The sequence below is a fragment of the Chiloscyllium punctatum genome, chromosome 1 (genome assembly GCF_047496795.1).
Source record: "Chiloscyllium punctatum isolate Juve2018m chromosome 1, sChiPun1.3, whole genome shotgun sequence".
NCBI classification, from domain to species: Eukaryota; Metazoa; Chordata; class Chondrichthyes; order Orectolobiformes; family Hemiscylliidae; genus Chiloscyllium; species Chiloscyllium punctatum.
Genome location: NC_092739.1, coordinates 19,413,394 through 19,430,574, shown reverse-complemented (window position 1 = coordinate 19,430,574; position 17,181 = coordinate 19,413,394). Strand labels below are relative to the sequence as shown.

The following is a 17,181-nucleotide window of genomic DNA, read 5'->3' as shown; positions in this document are numbered from 1 at the left end:
ATGAAAAACCAAACATGGCCCTTAGCTATTTGAAGCATTATTACATACAAGATAATGTCCTTGCAATTTATTTTATGATTAGATTAAATTAGATTCCCTACAGTGTGGAAACAGGCCCTTCGGCCCAACAACTGCACACCGACCCTCCGAAGAGTAACACACTAGGAGCCATTTCCCTCTGACTAATGCACTTAACACTATGGACAATTTAACATGGCCAATTCACCTGAACTGCACATATTTGGACCATGGGAGGAAACCGGAGCACCTGGAGGAAACCTACGCAGACACTGGGAAAATGTGCAAACTCCACACAGGCAGTCACCTGAGGCTGGAATCGATCCTGGCACCCTGGTGCTGTGAGGCAGCAGTACTAACCACTGAGTCACTGTGCCACCCGCTTATTTTTACACCCACTTGTACAAATTGTAATATTTAATAGTATATTTATCTTTTCACGCTATAAATTGTATTTGTTTCAGTATCAGATTAATCTAATTGGCTTTGTGACAGTCATATTATGAACTTTTTTTCTTTTAAATGTAGGGTGCAGGCACAGATGAAAACTGCTTAATTGAGATTCTTGCCTCAAGAACCAACAGTGAGATCTATGCAATTAATGAAGTCTACATGATGCGTAATACAATTTTTATAATTCCATTCAAATTTTAAAATGACTGTCAGTTTAGTTTTACAGAAATTAAGATGCTGATTTGCTTTTACTTTTGTACCTTAAGTTATGAGTGATGTTGGCCAAGTCATACTTTCACCCCCTGCTTTGTTGCCCTAGGATTGGGCTTGAACAACTAAAATCCATGTTGCAACGGTACTCCCACAATGTTATTAGGTGGAGAATTCCAGGATTCTGACCAATAGCAATGAAGGAATGCCCATATTTGTCCATCCTAGTTTTGTATCTTGGAAGTGACTTGGAAGGAGATAATGTTCCATTGAAATTGTTGCTCTTGTCCTTCTAAGTGATAAAAGTTGCAGGACAAGAAAATGATCCTGAAATAAGTTTGATGAATTGCCACAGTGCGCCCTATGGATCATACATACTATGGCATATTGCACTGTTGTTGGAAAATGATGGATATTGCATCCAACCAAAATCAAGGTTACAAATGACATATAAATTAAGAATTTGTACTTGCATACCTTGGAGAGTTCACTTGAAGATTTGCTAACTAAGGCCTTATTGTACTTCATAGATTGCAATGGCAAAGTTGAAAGGTGATGGAGCTTGCAGTATTTTGATGTTGGGACTCAGTCGGTATAGTCTGCTGAAGTATATGGGAAATATGGCATACAGTGGCAATATTCATTCGCATATTCTTTACAGTCCCAGGGTACATCCTGTCCTACATAATGAAAACTGATGGATGTGATAAATGCCTTTGGATATTTTGCTACCCTAAACACACTATATAAATGCAGGTTAATTGGCAAATAAGGACATATTTATGACAGTCTGAGTAGTTCAGGGACCAAGCCTCACTGTTAGCAAGAAAGACTTTGGAGGGTCAACTGGGATGAAAATACCTAGGTTCTGTCCTCCTCTGGTGTCTGGGTTATTGCTGATAAATCCATCTGCATTTTTTTTCTTATTATTCAACATTAGGACCAATATAATCAAACACATTGCAAACATTCCATTGGGAATGGAAAGTCATCCTGGCATTGTGACACAAGTCCTGTCTGAGCTAAAGCAAAAAAAAGCTGATGAATTAATTGGGTTTTAATGAGGATTTGTTATTTTCTAGGAGTAACTCTCAAACAAATTTATCAAATTCAGTAATAATCATTCTTGGTGTCTAAACTCAGGACTACTGGGTTACTAATCTGGTACCATGACTATTACAGTTCCTTATCTATGATATTCTCTGTAAAAATAAATATTTCATAGCTAATAACAAATGCACTTTCTGTTTTGCTTTTAGAATTTGGTGCGCCACTTCAAGAGGATATTGATTCAGAAACATCTGGACACTTCAGGGATACCCTAATGATACTTGCACAGGTATCTTGAACTTACTTCAGATCTGTTATTTTGGGAAATAAGTGTACTGTGTAACAGGAAAATCACTAACTATAACCAAGTAGCAACTCTGATTATATCTTAGATTGTTCCAAAAGCTTGGAAATAAGTTAAACATAATATTCCTGTTTGCTGTGAGGTTTGCCTCCAGCAGGATGCATTACCTGATGTGGCAATGCTTATGTTATCCCTCACGGCAGAAGAAACTAGGTGTGGACAATATTGTATTGAAAGATCTAAATGCTGTTTATTACAGCTGACTATTGTGTACAAATAATACATTTACGGTCACTTAGGTGGCTAGGCTAGAATTATACCATTCCGTTACAGCAAAAGAGTAGGTTTCTAGTCGTGCATTGTACTTCAAGTGATCCCAGGAACAACTGGTGTCTGGGACATTGCTCAGGTATGTGCTTTGATGCAGTGATGATATCATGAGCATGTCTTTTAAAGTAATGCTGATATGCCGTGTCTCTTAAATGTATACTGACCATGATAGGAAATGAATAATGTTTATGATTTTTGTTATTTTGGTTCAAATGTTGGAAATTAAGTTAAATTTTATTGACTGAATCTTACTTTTTTGGCTAAATGTGAGTTGTGTCAATTTTTTAAAGGATTTTCATCACAAGGCCTAGCAGATTTTCTCACAGCTCGCTACCCCACCCAATACTATCCCTCATGCAGATTCCAGCTGCATCTTACCATGTGTTATTCCCAGAACAACTCAACATACAATGGATATTCACTGAAAGAGTGCATCATTGCACTTGCACAATCTTTAAAAGCCTGCTGAGAACCCAGTCAAGAGCAGGCACAAAGCTACTTTGCTCATGGCATACAGCAGGCATGGCTGACAGTCCCTCGCACCTATCACCCTCATCACCACTCAAAGCCTACGCCACACACTTTACCTGTCCTGAGTTTCATCCCATCGAAACACCCTCTCTAAGACCTACAAAATTCTTTCCTAATGCAGTTATTCACATCTTGTCCTTGTTCAGCAGGGGAGTATCCGATGCAGGCAAGCACTTGGACAAGCTTAAACATAAGCTTCTATGTCATCTGGAAAACAAAAGAGAATACAAATGAAAGAACTATCGGCTGCAGTTTACACTAACAATATGACCTAGATGTCGGCCTTTTGATTTTGACAGTTTATGATGGTTTTCTCCACCCAGTTCCCATCTAAAGGAACTGAGTGTCAATCAGCTCCTGAGTGCCTTGTAGGACCTGATGCAGCTGAGTTCTGTCATCCACAAGGAGAGCTTCGTCCTCCCAAGTTTTCATCCTTCTTCTCGGAAGATTGTTCCCCTCCCCTGGCTCGTCAACATCTAACATATCACCTTATTGCCTGCTTCAATTGTGCACACATGTCAGTATTATTTAGCATGTTCTGTCCAGACTATACTGGATGACTCCTCTTGGAGACCAATCTCAGCTGTGGAGTCAGATCTTCAGCAGACCTATCACCTGCTCCAGCAAGGTCCTGATCGCAGCATGTGTATCAACTTTGTGAAGGTGCCATGACGGCTGAGTGACTAATACATTAAATCCCAAGAGGAGTACCTGCTTTGCTTTTACTCCTATGCATCCTGGATCCACCTCAACCATTCCAATTTCCACTGCATTCATTAGATTCCACTGTCATACTTACATGACTTATGATACAGCGATGCTCCCTTGTCCCACAGCAACCTTCAACATTCTGCAACTAGTGAGCACCAGTTGGCCAGCATTAGCCTCTCCAAAGTTATTCGTCCTAACTTCTGCAAAACTGTGATGACAATGTTGGTTCAGCCAGCACCAATAACATGATGCAATCTGCCTTTGACGAACATTTGACACATGCGCATGTTTACCCTGCATGTATTTCTTCTGTGTGAAAAATTGATCGCAAATGATATATAGCTGGAACTTGCAAATGTAAGTTTCATGTATTTGCCCGTTCAGTATCTTAAAGTCCAGCAGATGTAGGTACCATGCTTTGCCCATCAAAAAGACAATTAATTTCTGGACACCATCTGCATCTGGCTTTGCCTAGTCACCGGCTACCCCACCTCCACTCCACCTCCCAGAGCCTCCATGTCTTCTTCCACCTTGCACTACCCTGACAGATGATTTACACCTACCAGCTCCCAAAAGTGTAGACTGACCACATTGAATCTCATTTCCAACTGTCCTCTGCAACTGAACTCCTTCACTACATCTTATTGATATCCCCCACCCTGGTTCTCTAATTCACAGTGCAAAGCGTATGGTGGTGGTCATTGCCAATAGCCTCCCTGGTCATAGCTTCCATGTGCTTTGATGCTGTTCTCTATGGTTCCCATCCACCTTGAGACTGCCCCCATCACTGTCCTTATGCTCACTTCCACAAATGCTTTCCAAACCCAACCCTGACATCCTCATGCCTTTTGTCAGTGGTAACCCCCACACATCACTCCAATGCACCCCATCTACTGTTCCTACAGGCCTTCCTTAAACTTCCTTTAGAACTGAAGACCGATTCTCCATGAGTGTATTGAACCCAGACCTCCGACTGACTTTGCGGAGTAGCACCTACACATTTGAAAGGGACTTGACAGAGAGAGTAGTTTGTATGAGGAATGAACTGCCACAGGAAGTGGTAGCTGCAGGTATAGTTACAACATTTTTAAAGACATTTGGATAGGTACACGAATAGGAAAGATTTAGAGGGATATGGGCAAAATGCAGGCAAGAGGGACTAGTTTGGTTTGGGAAACTTGGTTTGCCAGGAGAAGTTGGATTGAAGGGTTTGTGTGTGTGCTGTATGACTCTGACTCTACAATGAGGTGAGTTTAGTAAGATAAACAAAGGGAACTCATTGGATCTAGAGGTGACAAACCCTCCCAAAAACTCCATGCAACTTGGACTTAGCCAAAACTTGTAAGATTCAACCCAAGATTCCAATTTATTTCCATTGACTTCAATTAGCTTGGTTCCTTTAGTGTCACACTTGATCAGATGCTGTTTGGTTACAATTGCAACCCTTTCTTCTCAAATTCAGTTCTTTTGTCCATGTTTTGTCCTTGAATTAAAATCTGGAGCTGCGTGACCATGACAGAATCCAAATAGCACAGGTTATTAATTAGTAAGTGCCACTTGATCAGTGTCAGCAACTCCTTCCATTGATTTTGCTGATGATTGAAAGTAGACTGATGAGGTGGTAACTGACCAAATTGTATTTGTTCCCCTTTTTGCAAAAAGGTTGTATGTGGACAACTTTCCATTTTGTTAGTAGCTGCCAACTTTGATGCTGTATTGGAGGAAATTGGCTAGAGGTCCAATTAGATCTGAAGCACAAGTTTTCGGTATAGCTAGGATGTTGTCAGGCCCAATAGCCTTTTCTGCATCTAGTGTCTAGAGTCATTTCTTTATCATGGAAATAGCCGAAGACTTGCATTCATGATGTGGGGTCCTCAAGTGTAGCTGAGAATGATTATCCACTGAACATTCCTGATTCAAATTATTGCAAATACTTTAATCATGTCATTTGTACTCATGTGCTGAGTTTTCATAAATGATGTAATGGAGCCCTTTACTCCCTTTAGTAGTTTAATTTCCCACCATCATTCATGACTGGATGTATCGAGAATTTGGAATCCTGATATAATCTATTGGTTGTGGGGCCACGTAACTCCACCTATTATATGCTGGTTCTGCTGTTTGGCATGCCGATAGTCCTGGGTTATAACCTCTGCAGTATAGCATTTCATTTCTTGGCGTGTCTGGTGTTGTTTCTGGCATTCATTCCTACACTCTTTATTGAACTAATGTTGACGTCCAGCTCAATGGTAATAGTCAAGTGCGGGTTATGCTGATCTATGAGGTTACAGATTGTGGTGAAAGATGATTCTGCTACAATTGATGACCTTCAGCTTCTGATTTTTTTTCCCAATTTGACTCTCTTCTGAATCTATCCTATTTGGCATTGTGCTAATGCCACAGAACACAATGTAAGAGTGTCTTCAGTCTTGATATAAGCTGTTGGCTTCACAAGGACAGTGCGGTAGACATGCCATTTCTATACAACCAGAGACATATATATCTGTGACAGTTAAGTTGATGACATTGGGGTCAAACAGATTTTTCTCTCTCGTTGGTTTCATTACTACCTGCTGCAGGCCAGTCTTGCAATTCTGCACTTCACCAAATCAATCAGTAATGATTCAGTCTCAGTGATGGACATTAAACTCCCATCACCTCTTCAGAATACATCACTGTGTCCTTGTTACCCACTGAGTGGTGTTCAATATGAAGACAGTGTTGTTTCTTCAGCTAACTGAGTTAGAAGATTTCCTTGCCCAAATTGATCCTAATCCCGTGAAACTTCAGGAAGCCCACATTTAATACTGAGGATTCCCAGTGTCATTCCCAGTACTGTGTACCACAGTGTCACCATCTTGAGTACATCCATCCTATCAGCTAGAGGTTTATGGTCTAGTGCTTGTTGTAAGTTGTGCATTCTATATGCCTTCTCTTCTCCCAGCCTGTCGAATGCTTCTCTCCCTCATAAATTCATCTGTCAATTGCCATTATAGTCATGTTCCAGGACAAAGAATCCGCTGCATTATCATGGTGTATTTAAATTTGTCATGACACTTTTACAGGCCTTAACTGACTAAATCCAGCTGCAATTTTAATGTTAATTGTTTAAAGATCCTTCAATACTGTATAACTGTGCTGAACCTCTCTAGTTGGCTTTTAATTAAATGACCTTAATAAACACAAACGTTATTCCCAGTGCAGTTCATTAAATCCTATAATAAATAAAACAAAACAGCGGAAATGTCAATGTGTAAAGGTTCAGGCACCCGTCAAGACATCTGTTGATCATTTTGCCACCCCAATTATAATGTAAGCTAACGTTGCATTGGTCTTACATCCAAATCTTGGCTGAACATAATTGAATGGTTTTGTGCAGCATGCAGAGAAGCAAATGACTATCAGACTCCTCTCATTTAGTAACTGCTCACTATATAGTTAGGTAAGCAGTGAGAACAGGAGAAAAAATAAGGTGCTACATTGATAGACCACTAGACTGTGCTCAACTACTTGGTGTAATATAGTCCAGGACTAAAAGTTATACTATTATTATCTATAGTTTGTCAACAAGCATATTCCAAAGGCATCTTGAACAAAAACATTTCAAAATGACAGCACTTTATTCAAACACTTCTCAAATATTATTTATTCTTAAAGATGACTCTATAATTGTCAAACATGTTTTCTTGTCAGTGCTTTGTAAAAATGTGAGACTTAGATAATGCTCATGGGTCTCCACCAATAACTATTAAAATTTGAGAGGTGATAGGCTACCTGACTTTTTTTTTGTTAGTTTGCTGACCAATGCTCACTGCCATGACATGTGAGCATTAGTTGTGGCTGTCCTAGAGTGGGATCAATAGTGGTCACCAGATGGAAAGCATCATGGTTTACCTTTGCTTTTGAATGTCATTGCAGATCTCAGCAAAATAATCTTTTAAAAATATACAGCTTCAGTGATTTTGAGAAGATTTGTAGCTCAGGTTGATGATATGAATGTAAGTTAGTTCAGTGAGCTGGAAGGTTTGTTTTCAGACGTTTCCTCACCATGACTAAGTAAAATCATCAGAGGCTCTCACTGATGATGTTTCCTAGTCATGTTGACAAAACGTCTAAAAACAAACCTTCCAGCTGAGTGAATTAATATTCACCTTTCTCAGACCCTGGGAATTTAGTTGTTATAGCACTCCCGTCACACATTTTTGGCTGCAGCTCAGGGTGTTGGCTATTATTTGTGTGCATAAAGTGATACAAGGTCATTTCAGGCAAGGTAAGTAACATGTCATAACATCAGGAACCACTGGCTCACATTATTACAGCTCGTATATGTGTGCTATGGATCACTGCTCAATCAAATTGAAAACACCAAACTGGTAAGATGTAATCAGTTTGGTTTGTCAGTGATAGCAAGTATCTGTCCTAAAGTGAGACTTGTGTTCCATCTTATGTAAGATAGATTTAATAGGCTAAGATTGGAGGAAAGAAAAATATGGGGGTGGTTCAATTCCTTCAAAACGAGTTTGCTGTCAGTGGAACAAGGAAGTTTCTGTTAATACCAACATGGTTTCATTCAGACATTGAGCAAAACCATTTCTCCTGGGATGATTTATGTACTAGTTTCCAAAGTAGTCAAGTAATACGATGGTAGCTAAACTTTTATGCATTAAAATATCAAATAAAAATAGAGATGTGAATTTGCACCTGGGTTCTCCTACTTGCTCATCATGCCTGCAACAGAAAATGGTGGACTCTTCTCAATAAATACATAAAGTGCATTTCAAGCATTTTGTGGGATTTCTGCACTCTCATGTTGAATAATGTTAAGAAGTGAAGAAGGTGCATAGATCAGTGTGGCACAAAAACAACAGGAAAAGTTTGAGGATCTCGCCATCTTCAGTCACATTCAATTTTTCAGTTGCTTACTTGTATGGGGGATGCTTTTCAGTATTAGAGTAATCCATTGTTAAACTCATTTAAAACATTGTTCATTCAAAGGAATGATCACAATCATTTACTGGCAATTTTCTTCAGAAACAAAAGTGATTCAGAACAATACAATGCCCAAGGTCATACTGCCCCCTGTTGGTGTGAAGGAGAGACTTTAAGTAGGATTTTAACGAGATAACAGTGAGCATTTATTTCAACAGCAGCACAGATGCATGCTCCGATCCAAAAACACCACCAAAGTTGAATATCTAGTTTCCACTTTTCATGGAAGCAGAAATAAAAGAAAACTGAAATGACCAAATGTATACATAAAAATTAAAGACATTGTTACATTGTATAATTGATCCAGACAAGTTGAGATATTGAACATTTTTGTTGCACAAAGATGATACAAAAACTGCAAGCCAATGAACAGGCTGGGTGTTTTCACTTCTGAAAAGAGAAGGCCAAGGGTAATCTAATACAGATACTTCACCATAAGTTTGCTCGTGGAGCAACTTGAATATAGTGAGGACTGCAGATGCTGGAAAGTCAGAATCAACCAAGTGTGGAGCTGGAAAAAGCACAGTAGGTCAAACAGCATCCTGATGGAAGGTCCCAACCTGAACTGTCGACTCCCCTGCTCCTCTGATGCTGCTTGACCTGCTGTGCTTTTTCCAGCTTCATTCTTTATCGACTCTTGCTTTTCGAGCATGAAACTACTTCTACTGGGAAACTGTTAAAAGTTCAGATTTCCACAGGGGAGAGTGTTTATAGACATAGTTTTCTGTCCCGAGAGTCAGTAAGGAGTAGAAATGGGGGGGATAAGATCAATTGTTGGATTCATTTCGAGATATCCACAGCAACTATTTCTGAGGCTGCTGGTTGTCCTGACAACCATGCTGCAATTCATGCCAAAGCCATCGACTATACCACTGGGGAGTGTGATGCCACAGGAGAACTGGAAACCTAGCACCTGGGGTAGGGCAGACTCTCAGTTCATCGATGTCAACCTGGATCCAATACTGGAGGTCATGAGAGAGACAGGACGAAGGTCCTTGTCCAGGAGAGACGGGAAGAAGGCACCTAGTCATGCAATTGGTGCTAATTCCTGTTCAGTGTCATCTTGCTCTGCCTCCTTTTCTTCCTACCTCACATCTTGCTCCTGCTTCTTCCCCAAAGAGCTAGTACCTTCCAACTTCACAATGTCATCAATGACCAAGCTTCTCTGAAGAGTCATTCCCTCGAGAATGCAGCAGGCACCTGAATCACATCTTCAGAAGCCTGACTGCAAGCTCAAAAGTGGTCATTCTGAGCAGATGGTATTGTTTACATTGCCTCTGGGCCTGTTGTGGTATCAAATTTGAATGATGCCCATTTTAAGAAGCCAACATACGAATGAGCCAAGTACCAGATGTTGTCACAGGTTCTCAGCTCTGTTAAATTTGAGGCTGTGTCTGGAGATTACATTGTACTGTATCTTTTAGCTTAACTGTATATACCCAGCAGAAATCCTTAAGCAAAAGGAATTAACATACTTCATTTATGTTACAACTATGCTCCTGTGTTCTCTAAATGTAAGATGGCACCTGTTGAGGGGTGAATTTCTTCGAGGTATTTCTTGTATCCTAAATTGAGTGAAAATCTGACACAACTTGGACTGCTGGAGGAGAAAGGAGTTATGTCACCTGCAAAACTGATATGAATCAGGCATTAAAGCAACCAACTGATTTCTGTTTGTCCAGCTTGTAGACCGACAGCAGGCTAACTAGTCTGCCAGGCAGCGTCACAACATTATTTACGCACAGCACATGGAGTCCTTAAAGGAAAACCTCTGCATACAATGAAGGGCAGTGTGAAAACCTGACATGGTAGAGGATGGTTATAGTAAATTCATCCTGGACTAATTCATAATGTCACCATAATTAATGCTGAGTATAATTCACAGGGAGCCAGAGAAGAGGGATATGAGTATGAGGATCAAGCCATGGCTGCAGAGGATGCTAGGGTAACAGAAAAATCTTTTACATATTTTCAAATGCTATCTAGAGTTACTTAAATTATTGAACAAAGGACTTTTGATGAGCTAATTGATAACATGACACTGAAAATTCTCTCTTTTAATTTTTGATATATTAGATTCTTTGGGACGCATGCCAAGGCGAATCAGGGGAGCATAAAAATATGCTGCAAGATATCCTGTGTAGAAAGAGCTATCAGCAATTGTGGATGGGTAATTAAAGATTCTATTGTTGACTTCCTTTTATGATTTTATTAAGTTAAAAATCACACAACACCAAGTTATAGTCCAACAGGTTTATTTGGAAGCACTAGCTTTTGTATCACAAAAGTAAAGATCAAACTAATTTTAAAGAGCTCTTTAAATTTTCACAGGAGGTAAGTTATTTTTGTTAAATGAAACCAAATTTTATATCATTTTATATGCTATGTAAAGATGTTATATATGCAATTATTAGAATCAGTACTACTTTAACAGAAAAATCTTGAAGGTCGTGTGAATTCCAGTCACCTAGTTTATTCTCTGTCCTCTCCTGAAGATGAAGGCCAGTTCACTAATGTCCTATAAGGAAGGGAACTGCCAATCCTTACCTGGTCTGACTTATGTGTGATTCCAGACCCACAGCAATGTGGTTGATCTCTGGGCAATTAGGGATAGGCAATAAATACTGGCCTAGCCAGCAATGTGCTCATCCTGTGAATGAATGAAAAAAATACATGAAGATCAGGTTTCACAGACTTTTATCTGCCTGTATTGCTGACAGAATATAATACTGGCACCAAGATTAGCTAATGAACTGAGAATCAAAGGACTTTCATTTAATTATAAACTTGAATTTTAAACTCAATTCTATCATTCCATAATAGCCATGATCTGCTGTCATAGGAGTACATGCCAGAAATTTGGGAACATGGATTTGTCGTTTCCCCAGCAATCAATTTTAATGGATGGAAGACATTATGCCTTGCACGTTGATTCCCTGCAGTATCCTGTTATGAGTGTGACTGCACACTGAGATCGTTAGAAGCATAGATGCAGATCTTTACAAACCACAGCACTAGGAGGTCTTGTAGTACAGCGTTTGCATCATTCCCTCTGGGCCAAAAGCACCAGGTTCCAGTCCCACCTCCATAATGATGGCCATGGAAGGTGTGTCATAATGCAGCCAAACCAAATAATAAATCCATCCGTTATACCTATACCTAAGATTAGGTGCATTTCCTGATCAGCTGCATTTACATTATAGATTCAGCTTCCCCATATTAAAACACTCACATGCAGGATCTTGCCATGAGCAGTTATAATCCTTGTTTTGAGTGACTACCACACAGCCATCAAAGCACTGCTGATGGTGTTTACATTGAGTTAAATGAACTGGAAGTAAGTACAGAAGAAATTGTCCTTTTATTGCATTTCATTTTTAATAATTTTTAAAAAACAGTAAATCTGACTCTAAGAAGACAACATGATTAAATGCATTTTTCCACCACATTTTCCTTTCAAAAACATCCTAGAATTAAATTCATTATAGGCAATAGATCTGTTCGAAGCCTGCATTGGGTTCTTTAGGACCACAGCCCTACCTGCCACAGGATATCAACATCAGTCTCTTCAAGCAGTGCCTCACCCCCTTAGTTACTTCATTTCATGATTTTGACTATTTTTTGAAAGGTTGATGTTAGACAAGTGCATCGTCATTTTCCAAACTCATGAGACAAATTATGAACCACGGTATTGTTTTACTGATGGTGCCTTCAACATGCTGGAGTCCAACATTTTATAGCACATGATAAGCTAGAAGCCATTCAGGACAGAGCAGTTTGTTTGATCAGCGTCTGTGAATTAAAAATCTCCTTCCTCCAACACTATTACAGTGGCTACATTATTAATATCTACTGGATGCAATGCAGAGCTTCATCGAATTTACTGCAATACCTATCTCCCTTGAAACCTCATCCATCCAGAAGGGCAACAGCAGCAACACTGTGGGATTTCTCTTAAATAACACCATTTCTGATTAGGATTCATATTACTGCCTCTTCAACAATATAGGGTTTATATTCTGAAATTCATTTCCTGATACTATAGTTAAAGAAACATCATCACAAGAACTACAGCAGTTCGAAGAAAGTTCTCATCATCACCTGCTCAAGGCAACTATGGGTACAATGTTTCTCATGTCACCCAATCCTAAATTTAAAACAAAAGTGTGATTTCACAAAAACATTTGCAATCTGATAATGTAAATTAACGTTTGCAAAGTACAGGATCAATTTTCTCTCTGGCTGGAACAAGACAAATACTAATTTCAAAATAAACAGATATAAATCAACTGCAAATTTTCAGAGGTCAGAATGCTCCAAGGATGTCATTTAAAAGTTTATGCAAATTTGAGAATCTGCAACGACAAGTTGAAGCAATTGAAAAGATGCTGTGAGTGTTGCTTTAATGCTGTGGCTACAGTACTGACAACTTGCTGTGGCTTAAGAATATTTGTAAGGTTTCTGACAGAGGAGAAAAGCAAAGAAAACAAAAATAACTAATCAAAAATGACTACAAAGTTAAATATTATCTTCTGGAGTGCTGAGAACAACAGCAACTTATGACAACATTCCAAGTTAGCAATGTAAAAAATGGCACTGGCCCAATGGTGAAGAAAATCTTCCATTTTCATTGAAGGGTACAAATGTTAAAGGTGCAGGAGGAATAGCATGTTTCACAGCTAGAAGAGAATGATCATCAAAGTGAAAATTAGCCTAGGGAAGAACTTTGAATCACTTAACACTGTGGCTCTATTCAAAGACCAGAAAAATCACTTCTGGCCAGGGAACCATACAAGTTGAGTAAAGAAGAGAACAGATCATCATTATATCACCTGTTCAGCTCTTTTTTTTCATTTAATATTATTGAACATAACTTGTTGAGAATTAATATATAAATAGAAAAGCATCAAGTGTGTAAAGTCCACAGAATGACAGCATGAATTATGACTTTGTTTCAAACAGTAAATCATTAGGTATCATTGTGGCCTTGTGTAGAGAACAACCAACTGAGTGAGAGGTATATATAATATATATCAGAGGCCCAAACTTATAACAACTGCCATGCAGCAGTGACGTCCATTACCAATGCTGGCTCAGGGGTATCTGTTCTCTGATTAGGTGCTCCAGTCATGTTGGAATCTCTCCTATGAGCAGGACCTATGAGCAGGATCTGTTGGAAGTATGACCATCCAATTAAATTATCTTAAAAACTGAAACCCTCAGATTGATGATTTGGGAAGTTTCTGTAAGAAGGTTTTTTAATTAAAAAATATTTTGGGCTGGACTTCAACAAAAATAAGCTGTTTCAAATACGAGAAGGTTCATCAAGAGCTCTGTGGGCTCCAGTGAGTTACCGCACTCAGTTTGCCACTGCGCTGCTCATCATGTATGCATCATGCCTCCATAGGACTGTGTCTTATGCTCACTGTTAGTAGAAGTACTCCACACTGTTGGGAGCTTCCAAGACTTGTATCACTGGCACTGTAATTAAAGCCCAGTTGTGCATCAGGTCAATCACTGCTAGCCACAAGTAGTCCTTTACAATGAAAGTAATGGGAGGGAAACAATAATGGAAAGGAAAAGCTTCTGAGAGCACATAGGTGGTGTGGGTAACATTTCATTAGAAATAGAATCTTACATCCATATACCATTGCTATTTTACATCACCTGCCTGATCAATTGTCATTGTAACTGCAGCTACAAAAATCAAACTACTCAGGCTACCTCTCATCAGAGACCTGCTGAGTTTCAGCAGTAATTTCTGTTTTTATGCCCAGCCTAATTACTGATCACTGCTTCCAAACATGACAAGCTGCCTGGCTTTCTGTCTGCACTGAAAGACAGAAGGACTGTGAGGCTGTTAAGTTCTAAATGAGGGAATAAAAAACACAAAAAGTCAAGATAAAGGAAGACACAGATGTTCTGAGCACTCTAGTAGGCACTAAGAGGAAGGAACACTGAGATGCTGTCTGGTTGAATTCATGAGGTGGGTTGCTGTCCTAAAGTGTCATAGCAGCAGCATCACAATGCTAGGTATTGGTGCACTCCAAAGTATAGCATTGGTGTGGAGAACTGGTCAGAGATGGGTCATGATGATAGAATGCAGCTGGTATGTGTCCGATGCCAATGTCTGTGCATGGTGGGAAGGGGAGGAGCACTCCTGATTTACTGGGTACTATAGTCCAAGATAGTGGGCCAGAGAAGCAAGTAGTGAGCTAGAGTTTTCAGGTTCCCCTTCTGAATTTCATGTTGGAAATTGTCACTGTCTTCTTTCTATCGGGCATGGAAAAGAGTAGAAAAATGCATTTCAATGAGGTGGTGTGAAAATGGGTGTAAATATGCCTCTCACCACTCACCAAGATTCTCATCGCCACAGGGTGTGGAGGTTCTGAGACACTGTCACTGAACTACGTCAACTGTTGGTTGGGGACCTCTGACCTGAAGGAATGTGTGGCCATCATATTTCAATAGCCATCAAGGTGATGGCTACATTCAACCATTTGGCAACTGGCAACTTCCAAGAATCTATGGCAGACTTTTTTGGGATCCCACAACTCTTGGCTAACTGTTTGCTGTATAATCCTAACATTGAGGAAGAGGAAGCACAATAAGCCAGACAGGACTCAATTATTACCTCGTTCCAGTAGATATGAGCTGGGTACAGCGATCAATCACTAACTGTAAACTTTTGGCCAAAAGGCCAGTGATCCTGTCTATTCCCAGAAGCAAATGCAGCTTTTCCTTGTTAACCTTCGCCTTTATAATTGCTAATAGAAGTTATCATTTTAAACCATTTGAAATCTTTCCATTATGTGATGCTCCTATACTGAACACCAAAAAGATGTTAGGCAACACTGGGCATTTGGGAAAGAATAGCACACTGTTAGGATTCTAGGATGGGTAACCAGTATAGGTTGGTTTTTAAATACCAATATATTTTCAAATGGGAACTTGTATTTAAAATGAAATGGCAGCTGTCCTGCCTATGAACCCTTGGTGTCTCTTTTATTCCCCTCCCATTACATGCACCATGAAGGCCAACTCCTGGCTGGCAGTGCTTGATCAGGTGTACAGCTGAGCCTTAAGAATGGAGTTTCCAGCAGTGCAGAGTACTTCCACCATTGCTGACTAGAAGATAGAATGAGCAGGACACCATTTAGGCAGAGTACATAGTTATTAAGGCAAGCTGGGGAGAGCAGTTCGAGAAAAATTACTAGGAATCACAGAGAAATTCTCCCTGAAACTTACTAAAATTGAAGCAGCCGATTTCTGCCAAAATTCAGCCTATTTGTTTTCCTTCTGGAAAAGCTGAGATACTTTATGAATTAAATGCTGTTATTCCATGATGAAAATGCACGACTCATACTTTAAGATGAATCGAGTTGCAAAAACAATGTTAAATTTCCATAGTTTAACTGAGGTCAATAACTTAATTAGGGGTCAAAATATTTTTAGACTACACAGTCTTAACCTCATAGGAATCTGCAAATCTGTATCGGCACTTTAATTGTCTGATGAATTGTTCTTATCTAGGTCAAATTTTACTCCTGTCCTTTGGTATGTAGCAAGGTTGTTGGGATTATAGCGTTGAAAGATAAGATAGTATCCTTGCCAGCTGTACTCTCAAACGACCCAACTTTAACCAAGGTGGGGAAAAAGTGGATGGGTTTAAAACCTTCCCTGACCTCAGGTACGTGAGGTTTGGATAATTTTAACTCTCAGGCCTTTCCCAATGCATTTTCCATTCATCCCTCCTTGGGAGCAGCAACTCGCTGACAGCAAGAGACAATTGCCAAGGTCACCTGGCACTCTGATAAATCAGGAGAGGATTTCAGGAGGACCTACAAGGGAAGTAAAATAAATGACCTCTTTGTTCCCCTTCTAAATCCTACTCACCCTTTCCTGTCAGGTTGAATTTGTGGGGAAACCATAACTGACTCCTTGATCATGGCCATTGTTTAAAGCAGTTGCACTCTCACGACATTGTCAGAGTCTGATCTGCAGATTTAATGAAAGCCCATGCTGCCTTTCTGGTGGGCAGTCTTCCTGCCTGCTTAGAACTGCAGTTTTGAACTGATGTGAATGGTTTTATTCACCATCTGTTTTGTTTCTGCCAGATAAGCATGTTTAAGATTATCACACAAGATATCTGGAAAATGGCTTTGTCCTTCAAATTCTGGAAATCACAGAACGGTTAGAATGACACACGGAATGGTTTCACCAACTTGCTATAGTTTGGAAATCTGAAATGGAGCCATCAATCTTGTCTTCAAGTTGTATCCATTACGCCATGAAACCAAGATTCTACTGAAAAAAATGTGCAGACATGGAAGGCCCAGAATAATAGCTTCTATTAGTTCTCAATTAGAAAAGCTTCAATGGATCCTTGAAGATCCCATTATGGCAAATATAATGACAATGATTCTGCCCACAACACTCAAGATCATTTACGTATTTATCAAATTAAACTAGTTTGAACTAGTTTTGCAATTAATTATTTGAACAAAATAATCATGGCTAGCATTATTTCTCATGGGAAAATGAGAATGTTGCAACAGAAGGACAATTATGATTGTAGTTCTACA

At 39.5% G+C, this 17,181-nt stretch overlaps 1 protein-coding gene across 1 annotated transcript in view; it reads left to right on the top strand.

Annotated features, from left to right (window-relative positions):
- LOC140480146 (annexin A10-like) overlaps nucleotides 1-17,181 on the top strand; it is an 83,829-nt gene that overhangs the window by 50,855 nt on the left and 15,793 nt on the right. The window contains exons 5-8 of the mRNA XM_072574899.1: nucleotides 547-637; nucleotides 1,941-2,020; nucleotides 10,482-10,541; nucleotides 10,673-10,766. Of these exons, the coding sequence (XP_072431000.1) occupies nucleotides 547-637; nucleotides 1,941-2,020; nucleotides 10,482-10,541; nucleotides 10,673-10,766 (325 nt within the window). The remainder of the gene's footprint in view (nucleotides 1-546; nucleotides 638-1,940; nucleotides 2,021-10,481; nucleotides 10,542-10,672; nucleotides 10,767-17,181) is intronic.